The 10,885-nt window shown below is 41.4% G+C and overlaps 1 protein-coding gene and 1 pseudogene across 5 annotated transcripts in view; both read left to right on the top strand.

Annotated features, from left to right (window-relative positions):
* Positions 1-10,540, top strand: part of Fbxw12 (F-box and WD repeat domain containing 12) — a 36,665-nt gene extending 26,125 nt beyond the window's left edge. The window contains exons 7-11 of one of the 5 annotated variants that reach the window (XR_777588.1): positions 869-1,088; positions 2,080-2,255; positions 2,337-2,464; positions 4,264-4,504; positions 9,677-9,754. Coding sequence is in view for 4 of the 5 variants with exons in the window: in XM_033756491.1 (XP_033612382.1) it covers positions 869-1,088; positions 2,080-2,255; positions 2,337-2,464; positions 9,677-9,785 (633 nt within the window). In the remaining variant the exon portion in view is untranslated. Of the gene's footprint in view, positions 1-868; positions 1,089-2,079; positions 2,465-4,263; positions 4,505-9,676 lie in introns of those variants that run through there. The other 4 variants (XM_033756491.1, XM_010610587.2, XM_033756493.1 and 1 more) reach the window with 4 other exon arrangements.
* Positions 5,567-7,945, top strand: LOC104852799 (annotated as a pseudogene).
* Positions 10,541-10,885: the final 345 nt, after the last annotated feature.

Below are 10,885 nucleotides of genomic sequence, written 5' to 3'. Positions count from 1 at the left end.
GTCTTTGGGGCCTTCCTGGTCTGTTGTCACGCAGGCCGGGAGCTCGCGCGCACGCCGCCGGGTGATCGCAGGCAGGCAGGCAGGCAGCTGAAGAAACCCCCTCCGGGGGTCTTTGGGGCCTTCCTGGTCTGTTGTCGCGCAGGCCGGGAGCTCCTGCGCAGGCCGGGAGCTCGCGCGCACGCCGCCGGGTGATCGCCCCCATCTTCTTAATGCCCTGTGAGTCACAGTGTCCTGACAACTCAGCAAGTACAGAGATGTTCAGTCACTTGTTGGAAACGAAGCACTTTGAGTGCCAGAGCCTGAACCAGGAAATTGAAGTATGGTAAAAAGCAGACAGCTGGGAATGCTTTTGTGGAGGAAAAAGGACAGATCAAGAACAAGAGCTTCCACAGAGCAGGAAGGACTGGGAGCCTAAGCAATGACAGCCAGGGAGGCAAGTGGTCAGAGAAGAAAGCCAGGTACAGAAAGGCCATGGGAGGGGCTACCAGGACCCCTGAAGAAGGGGGTGGAACCAGGGGGAGATAGGAAACAGGAAAAGATTGTGGAGGAAGATATTTGAGGAACAGTGACTGCAGCTGTTCTAGACAAATGCTTATCATGTGGTTTATGCATCCCTGCAACCTCCTTGGGACGTTTCCGGGGCACCAGATGCGAGCTGAGCTTAAGCTTGAAAAGCTTCTGGTCTGGAGAGAAGACTGTGCTATGGCATAGACTGCCTAGCTAGGCCAGCAGGGCCCATGTGGGTCTGCAGCAGAGCCAGCTTCTTGGTAGGTACAGGAATCAGGTGGAGGTGGGGGCTTTCTGAGGGCTCAGGGTTTGAGAAGCCCCCTCTCACCTTCACTGTGACCATGCAGGGCTGTTTCCCCAGGTGTTCTACACTCAATCCTTGGCATGCCCGTCAGAAGATGAGCCTCCTGTCTCTACCACCCTCCCTCTCTGGATGTGTTCTCAAGCCTGCTGGGCACCTGATGAAGCGGCCAGGCTGATTGTGGTGCACAAAAATGAAAATGAAGATGACATGCAGCTGGTTGTCACTACCTTTGAATTAAGGGCCAAGAAATCGTCCAAGGACAGAGTGGACATTCTGGGTAAGGGTCTCCATGCTAGACATGGTCTGTCTGTTACTGCCACTGCAGTATAATGCTTCCAGGGTGAGTTTCTCACAGTTCCTCTGGGACGCTTTTTCTTCTTTCCAAGTGAAACAGTAATAGAGTGACCCAGCTAAAGTTTTGAGTTTCTGAACTGGTAGAGTGATGGACCACAGTGGGGCCTGTGTGTGGCCCTGAGATTCAGACATTAAATACCATTCACACCCACAAGCTCCCTCTAAAATGATCTTCCTGCTTTCATTCAGTCCTCCCCCCACCCGCTTTTAGCACTGAGTATAAAGAAAGATTAATAAAAGCCAGAACTATCTCTTTTCCATGGATCTCCTAGTCTAGTAGGAAAAAAAGACCCATAGCCCTCTATTTAGTAGAGCTGTCTCTCCTGTTTCCTAAACCCAGCATCACTCTGACAGGTCCTGGCATTTTCTCCTTTATATATCATTTGGCTACAAATTTTACTGAGCTTCCTAGCCCTTGAGAAAAAAAGGGAAATGAAATATATAATGTACCCCTTGTTAGGTAATGAGAAAACACATGACTTGTTCATAAGAGGTAATTTTTTTTTCTTCTGGTAAAACTGAGTGCTATCCAGTATAAAAGACAGCATGTTTGACAATAGGTTTTGGCCAAAGTAATAAATGTCATATAGTTGCCATGTCATTCCTTATTTCACCCTGTCTCAGATAAGAAAAGGAAGAAAGAATGGAGCTGGCATTCCCTGAATGGTTCTGTGTATAAGACACTGTGCTGGACACTTTATGGCTACAGTACACTGACTCTACAGCCCCAGGAGAGTGGCAGCGTGACCCGTATTTTGTTGCTGATGAAGTGGAGATTTAGGAGTGCATGCATGTGTAAGGGCTTAGCTCAGGTCAAAGTAGAAAGCCATTGTCCCTTTCTGTATACTGCATCATCTTAGGCAAGGCATAGATTTGCTCCAGAGTAGCCCATTTAAGTGTTTTATTTCCCAAAGTAAAACAGGTGGCCAGTTTCTTGCCGGACACCTTGATGTCACCTCACCTCATGCAGGGCTATGGCTCTCAGGTGATCCTGCTGACTTTCGGCTTGGAGCTGATGCTGTTCACCATACATGGCCTGCAGCTGGTAGCTTTCCAGGACCACCAGAAGCCCATCACGTCCATGCGGGTGGTGAGTGCAGCACCCCCCACCCATGGCATACTCTCTGCTTTCTGGAGTCCACATCCACACCTCACTTGACTTCATTTCAAGGACCTTGACCGAGTCATCACCTCCTCCATGGACCTCTCCTTGCGTGTCTACGTGTGGAATAAGGAAAATAAATTCCCAGTCCTCAAGAGCTGCTATCACTTACTTGGAGGATCCCACAAATGGGCCAGGTACTTGGCTGTTTTTCTTTACTTTGCCTGCAAAATAGTCTTACATGACTGAAAAGCAGTATTTGGTTTAGTTTTGATTTTTTGAGACAGAGTCTTGCTATATAGCTGTCCTTGTACTCACTGTGTGATCCCAAACTGGCCTCCAACTCACAGTGATCCTCTTGCCACGGCCTCCTGAGTGCTAGGATTCCAGGTGCATGCCACCACACCCAGCTTTTTTGGTTTGGTTTGGTTTTGAAGAGGAGGTCTCACCATGTTGCCCAGGCTGGTCTTTAACTTGTTCAATCTAATGATCTTCCTAGAACTACAGGCACACCCCAAAATTGTTTTTAAGAAAGAAATGTTGGAAAGAATGTTAATAAGACTTAGAATTATAAACTCAGTTTATCCCTTACCAACCAGGGCTGAGGGCCAGCTGCTACGTAAAGGTTTCTTCTTCTGTGAAGAAAAACATACCTCATTGTTAGTTGGGTATAGTGGTGCATGTCTCTAATCCCAACACTCAGGAGACTGAGGCAGGAGGTCTTAGTGAGTTTGAGGCCAGCCTGAGCTATATAGCAAGTTTAAGACCATCCTGAAATACATAACAAGAACCCCTCTCAACCACCCCCCCAAAAAATACCCTACATTGTTAGCTCACACTTTGCATTTTATACATGATGTCCTACAACATATAAAACCACTAAGGTACATGTTTTACATATGAAGCACAAGTGTATGTTTAGCCAAAGTCCCACAGAGGATGATTTAACTTTGTAGAAAATTGCTGCTTCTATGAGCGTTTGAGATTATATGTTCGTTTGTTTGTTTGGTACCAGGGTTTGAACTTGGGTCCTTGTGATTGTGAGGCTGGTGGCAGAACCACTGAGCTAAATCCCTGGCCCCAAGATCATATCTTTGTCATTCAAGAGAGCAGTGAGACTGACCAGGATGGATACGTTAATTCTAATTTCTGGGAAAATGATTCAGACTTGCCTAGATTAAATTAAAAGCTCTTTTGTTGTTATATTTTGCACACAGGGAACCATTTATTCCTTTTGGAGAAACAGTTAAATTTCCTTTTAGAGAAAATGAGCAGTTGAATTTCAATGATTTAAATAGTTTTCACTTTTAAAAAGCTAGGTAATAAATTTATAGGGAAATCCTACCAAAATAATAAATACATTTGCAACAGACTCAATTATTAAATTAGAAGCTCTTCTGTCAGAAATTTTTTATATTAGCTGGAATCATTATGATTCAGGCAGCTACTGTCAGGAAGGCTGCCCCAAAATTATATTCCCACGTAATAACTTGGGGCACCACAGTGGGTTAAATATACACATACTAAACTTTTCTGATAGAAATTTGTGCTTTAGCATTATAGTAGATGCCTATGCATCTCAGTAGCTGCACCTGGGGAATACAGGATACAGGAAGCAAACTTGATGCTACAAATAACAAGGTGTGCACATGTGTGCGAAAGTGTCAAACCAGAATTTTTACCCACACAGTGCTCCACGTAACATTTTTTGCCTATGTTTACCTAGGCATGGGGGGGTTGTAAATACACCCACACCATTCTTTTGTTATGTAAACATGTATTTTACAATAATGGAGTGTGGATTCACGGTAGCTGGGCTTGGAAAAACCAAGAATCCATCTGTGCGTTCGTTCATCCACTTGGCAAATGAACAGCACGGTGTATACAGGAGCTCCAAAGCAGCAACAGGTGAGTTTTACCCATGAAATACTCATTGGTAAATTTCTGTGTATTTAGAATTTGTTTTTTAAAAGTTTCCTTTTGATTTTTCTGGTAGAAGTAGCACATTAATGCAATGGCATATGACCAGATTTGCAAGTTTTGGAGGAGGCCGAAAGTGAATCATCAGGTGACGCATGCATGGATGATGATGATGATGGTGATGATGATGACAACAATGACTTTGATGTTGACCATGTGAGCCAGAGTCTTGTGGCAGTGAAATGAAGCAAGAATTGACCAATACAGACCTAGGGAATGGAGCTCTCCTTCATTCTGATGGTGAAGAAAACAGCAATGTGGGTACATATTTGACTTCTCAGAATGGTTACACAACCAAATAGAAGGCTCCAATGCCAGAACTAGGTCCAAAAATATAATGAGGATCTTGGCTAGGGTGATACCTGTTGGACAAATGCCAGCACTGCCATTCAATGTTGGAAATTGTTTGTAACGGATGAAATGCTACAAGGTGTGAGATACACAAATGATGAAATATAAGTAAAATATTCCATTTTGTTTGTTTTCTGGTACTGGGGATCAAACCCAGGACCTTGCACTTGCCAGGTGGATACAGCACCACTCAGCTGTATCCCTGGCCCAAGGAAAACGTTCTATATGCACTGATTCCAATACTCAAAAATGTGTTTATTATGACACCTCACAAGCTGAATCAAAAACATTCATAGGTTTGCTATACTTAGCAGGGCTTTCTCATAGTAAATCTAAGAATGTAAAAGACATGGAAAAGCAGTGGTGTGGGCTTGAGGTTTGCAGAATAACAATGACACTGGGATTTGGTTTCCTTCAAAATTACCTGAGGTTTGATGACAAAAGCACCCAAAAAAACTGATAATCTAGCTACTATTCAGACATTTTTTTGAGAGATCTATTGCTAATTGTTAAGGAATTTACACACCATCTGAATGCATGACTGAATAGAACATCTTACAGCATTTTGTGGTTGCTGTAGCTTTATGTCCAAAAAAAGCCTTCAAAATACAGTATAAAAATATGTACCCTGGTACATGTGAAGACGTATTGTACTTTCAATTCACCCTAGAACTCAGCCACCATGTCTTTATTTGTATAGTAATAAACCCAATTATGTTGTGAAAAGACTTATTGCTCACATCTCCCAAACTAATTGGAACGTGACATTTGACAATTGGTTTACTAGTTTCCAATTGATGTTGCATTTGCTAACAAAGCATAAGTTGACCAGAGTAGGAACTAGACACAAGAACAAAGAAAAAAGACAGGAGTGGTGGTGCACACCTGTAATCCCAGCACTCAGGAGGCTGAGGCAGGAGGATCACTGTGAGTTCGAGACCAGCCAGGGCTACATAGTTCCAGGTCAGTCTCAACTACATAATGAGACCCTGTCTCAAAAAACCAAAAAAAAAAAAAGAACAGGAGAAATTCCTAATGAAATGTTGCAGTTTCAAAACAGAAAATTGTACTCAGCCGCCTGGGCGGGCTGAGAGGCTCGGGTTGAAAAGTCTCATTCCAAGTTTGGAGAGAGAGAAGAGCTCCTCAGACCTCAGTACTTGCGAGTGGGGAGGAGGCAGGAGGGAAGGTTACGCATCTGGGGTGCACCCAGGCATCAAGACGGACTGCAGGCTTCAAGAGCCAGGGGTGTGTGGCGCGCCTGGGAAAGGCAAGAGCCCCAGCATTCAGGCTGCTCTTGGCTAGCGTAAGGAGTCAGCTGGCAACGAGGGGGCGAACAACCCGACACAAGATGGCGAGTAAAGAGATGTTTGAAGATACTGTGGAAGAGCATGTCATCAATGAAGAATATAAAATCTGGAAAAAGAATACACCGTTTCTGTATGACCTGGTTATGACCCATGCTCTTCAGTGGCCCAGTCTTACGGTTCAGTGGCTTCCTGAAGTGACTAAACCAGAAGGAAAAGATTATGCCCTTCATTGGCTAGTGTTGGGGACTCACACATCTGATGAGCAGAATCATCTGCTGGTTGCTCAAGTCCATACTCCCAATGATGATGCACAGTTCGATGCTTCCCACTGTGACAGTGACAAGGGCGAATTTGATGGCTTTGGAAAAATCGAATGTGAAATTAAAATTAATCACGAAGGAGAAGTGAACCATGCTTATTACATGCCACAAAATCCTCACATCATTGCTACAAAAACACCATCTTCTGATGTGTTGGTTTTTGACTACACAAAACACCCTACTAAACCTGACCCAAGTGGAGAATATAATCCTGATCTTAGGTTAAGAGGTCACCAAAAGGAAGACTGGTCTTTCCTGGAATTCAAATTTGAGTGGCTATCTCCTAAGTGCATCCGACAACCATACTGTCTGCCTGTGGGGTATAAATGCAGGACCAAAGGAAGACAAAATTGTGGATGCTAAAGCAATTTTACTGGCCACTCAGCCGTTGTAGAGGATGTGGCCTGGCATCTGTTGCATGAGTCCTTATTTGGATGAGTTGCTGATGGTCAGAAACTCATGATATGGGATACCAGGTCCAACACCACCTCCAAGCCCAGCCACTTGGTGGATGCGCACACTGCCGAGGTCTACTTCAATCCCTATAGCGAGTTCATTCTAGCAACTGGTTCTGCCGATAAAACTGTAGCTTTGTGGGACCTACGTAACTTAAAATTAAAACTTCACACTTTCAAATCTCATAAGAATGAGATTTTCCAGGTCTACCGGTCTCCACATAATGAAACTATCTTGGCTTCAAGTGGTACTGATTCACCACCTGAACGTGTGGGATTTGAGTAAAATTGGAGAAGAAGAATCAGCTGAGGACACAGAAGATGGGCCTCCAGAACTTCTGTTTATTCATGGTGGACACACTGCCAAGATTTCAGACTTTAACTGGAACCCCAATGAGCCCTGGGTTATCTGCTCAGTGTCCGAGGACAACATCATGCAGATATTGCAAATGGCTGAAAATATTTACAATGATGAAGAGTCAGATGTCACAACATCGGAACTGGAGGGACAAGGATCTTAAACCCCCAAAGTATGAGAGTTGTTTCTGTTGAATGTAATGCTACACGATTGCTTGGTTTCTCAAGCACCAAAACAACGTTGTATAGTGGGACATGTTAAGTGGGATGGCTCATGGCGTTCTTGACCCCTATGATCTAGCACTTTCAAGTGAGCTGTTGCGTATTGTGTCATATTGTAATTAGGGAAGAAAGGAATGTTGTTTCAGAAGAAACATCACATTGTTTTAAAATATAAGTAGCCGGGTACTGCCTTTGATTCAACTGTTTTAAGTCCTTGTTTTCTCAAACTTAAGTGCTTGCTGTTCCCAAATATGCAAGGGTAACTTTTATACTTTTTCCTTCCAACAACTTTTTGATTGGCTTTGCAGAAATAAAAATTAAAAACAAAACAAAACAAAATTGTATAGTAGTCTTTGGATTTCAGAAAGATATAACATTGGCCTCGTATATGACAAAGAAAAACAAACTAGTACCTCTGATGTCACATTGCGCCATGATGGAAAAATTGACAGAACCCTCAGCCAAATGGAAGTCTGAGATGATAACTTTTTACAGTAAAACCAAAGGCGGAGTAGATGTTGTTGATTAGTTATGCAGCAACTGTGATGTCACTCAAAACACAAAGCATCAGTCAATGGTTGTATTTTACTCAATTCTAAACATGTGGCACAAATAGTTTAATAGTTTACAAAGAAAATAAGTGCAAAATATGGAGAAATTTTCTTAGAGGATTGGGACTGGAACTCATAAGAGATCATTTACAGCAGAGGAAGAACAAAATGTTTCTGCCCAGGGAACTATGCAAAAAAAATCGTCCATGCTGGTGAGCTGACAGGTGAAAAGGCAGGTCCGACATCACGAAGATGCACTACAACAAGAGGAAAACAAAAAAGGTATCAACTGGGTCTTTAAAATAATGACAGGAAAACAAAACATGTGCTATCGGTGTAAGTAAGACTTGTGCATAGAATATGCAGTTTTCATGTGTGAAGACTGCCTTAAATATGACAGTTGAAGCAAAGATTATTTCTGTGGTAGGTTTTTGTTTGTGTTTACACTGTAGCTCACATAAGTTTTTATTTCTGTGTTATCTCTTAGATTTTGTAAGCAAGTAAACAGCTAATATGAAAACGTTGATGTATATTCTAAGCACTCATTGCATATTTGATATTTTATTTTAATGATATCTTGCCTGCTAAAATGTATGTTGTACAATATAGTAAGAAGCTCCTGCACTTGATCTTAGCCAAAAGGCTGAGAAACCTGACAAGAGGAAGACAAAAAATGACAAGAACTACCTACTACACAAGAAAGGAAAGCTAAGCACATGGGCTATCAGTGTAAGCAAGATGTGTGCATAGAATGTGCAGTTGTCGTGTGAAAATTGCCCTGGGTGTGACAGTTGAAGCAAAGATTATTTTTGATGTAGGGGTCTGTTGGTATTTTCATTGTAGTTCATATAGGAATGTATTTCTGATGTTCCCTTTTAGGTTTTGTAAGCAGCTACACAACTGATGTGAAAATGTTGATGTTTATTCTAAACATGCAATACATATTAAGAATTTAATACTTTATGTTACTGGTATTTTATGTTCCTGTTAACTACACATTGTATAATATAACCTCCTGACAAAAGAAAGATGTCAAGTATGTCCTGCAAAAGAGACAGGAAAGCTAAGCACATGTGCTGACAGTATAAGTGATACATGTGTATGGAACATGCTGTTGTCATGTATGAAGACTGTCTTAAGTGTGATGATTGAAGTAAAGATTGTAGTATAGAGTTCTGTTGATGTTTTCATTGTAGTTCATGTGTGAATTTCTTTTTCTTTCTTTCTTTTTTTTTTTTTTTTTTAATTTGGGGGTTTTTTTGAGATGGAGTCTCAGACTTTGTAGTTGAGTCTGACCTGGATCTGACTATGTATCCCAGGCTGGTCTCGAACTCACAGTGATTCTCCTGCCTCAGCCTCCTGAGTGCTGGGATTATAGGCATGTGCCACCAAGCCCGGCTGTTGTTTTTTGACTTTGTAAACCAAAAAACTCAATGTTGAAAATTTTGATGCTTTTTTATAAATAATAAATATTAAAAATTCATTACTTTTTATTTTTTTCTTGTTAAGAACTCATTGTTTAATATACTAAAATTTATAAAATTTAAATTAATAATTTGTCAATAGAAATATTCTAAAGAATAAACATTATTATTATACACCCACTGTGCTGCTCTTTTAACACAAAATTGACATGATGCTCTGGGGTTAAGAATGTGATATTTGTAATTGTGACAAATGAATTTAGATCCTCAAATCAAAGCCGAGAGGAAATAAGAGATATAAAGAAGACCAGGTAGTTTTGACTTGGTGGGAGAAGGTACAGAAGGCTGAGCTCCATCTTCATGTGAAAGCTTTTACTACTTAAATGTTTGTCCTTTCTCAGATTAACAACTGGTTTGTTTCTTCTCTTTCTTTTCTTTGCAGTGGATTTACCCACGTGGAAAGTGACAGTACAAACATTGTTGGTGTGGAAGCCAGAAGCAATGGAACAAGCATTCTGAGGTCATATTGCTTCAAAATTCAGCATGGCTAACAATTATCCCAGGTGGAGAGACTCTCACTTAGGTAGAGCTCAAATATGTACAAAGACCAAATTGACTATGTTATCAATATTGGGAAAGGAATTAATAATTCTCAAATGGCCATTCTGTACCCTGCACAGTGTACCCTGTGTGTGCTCACAACATGCCAATGAAGTATATATTGTTATCTGATCATAAAGAAAATAAAGTTTAAGAGTCATTATTAAAAGGATTAGTCATTATTAGCCTATTTTTCAACTGCTGAGCAACCTGCCTATGATTTTTGAGATCATAGGTGGCAGACAAGTTGAATGTAAGTCTGAGGGCACTAGAAAGCCCATGCATAATATATTAAAATTATAATACAATTGGTTTTTGTTATGGTTCATATTTAGATGTCCCCCCAAAGCCTCATGTTTTCTTAATGGGGCTTTTAAGAGGTGACTGAACCATGGATGTGCTGTATCTATATGTGATATTAGGGGCTGGGTCAGAAGAGACAGGTTGCTGGTGGCACGACCTGGCAGAGACATCTGCTCTTCTGGTTCCTTCTTTCACCCTCTGTTTCCAGGTTGCCATGTGATGAGCAGCTTTTCCTCCACTGTGCCCCTGTGCCATTTCATTCTGCCCTGGAATGAGCCAGCTGACCAGGGAATGTAACCATAGCCAAAGTAAACCTCTCCATTAAGTTGCATGGCTCAGCTATTTTGTCTCAGTGACAAAGTGACTGAGACATTTTTGTTATGCAAATGTACAATTAAGTAAAGAACATGTTTTTCCTATTCTGTTATGTGCTTTAGATGTACATAGTTCTTGCTGTCACATAGATGAATTTTTGGTGCAATGTTATGTAATTATAGAGCTGCCATCTTTTATTTTGTATTGTTGGTATCCCCTGTAACAGGTCAGAATGAAAGGCCTGGCTGGGTCAGGGCATGTATGGCTCAGAATTAATTGTGAGCAATAAGCTCTGACATTGACTGACTAAAACCGAAAAGGGAATTTATTGGAATGAAAGGTTGGCAACAAAATTACTAAGTACTCTTCTGGATTTGGAAGGAAGTAGCAAGTTACAGTGAAGTTACAGGTATATAAAATTTGTAATGAATAT

The sequence above is a fragment of the Fukomys damarensis genome, unplaced genomic scaffold (genome assembly GCF_012274545.1).
Source record: "Fukomys damarensis isolate Sample0158 unplaced genomic scaffold, DMR_v1.0_HiC HiC_scaffold_27, whole genome shotgun sequence".
NCBI lineage: Eukaryota > Metazoa > Chordata > Mammalia > Rodentia > Bathyergidae > Fukomys > Fukomys damarensis.
This window is presented reverse-complemented; position numbering and strand designations above follow the sequence as displayed.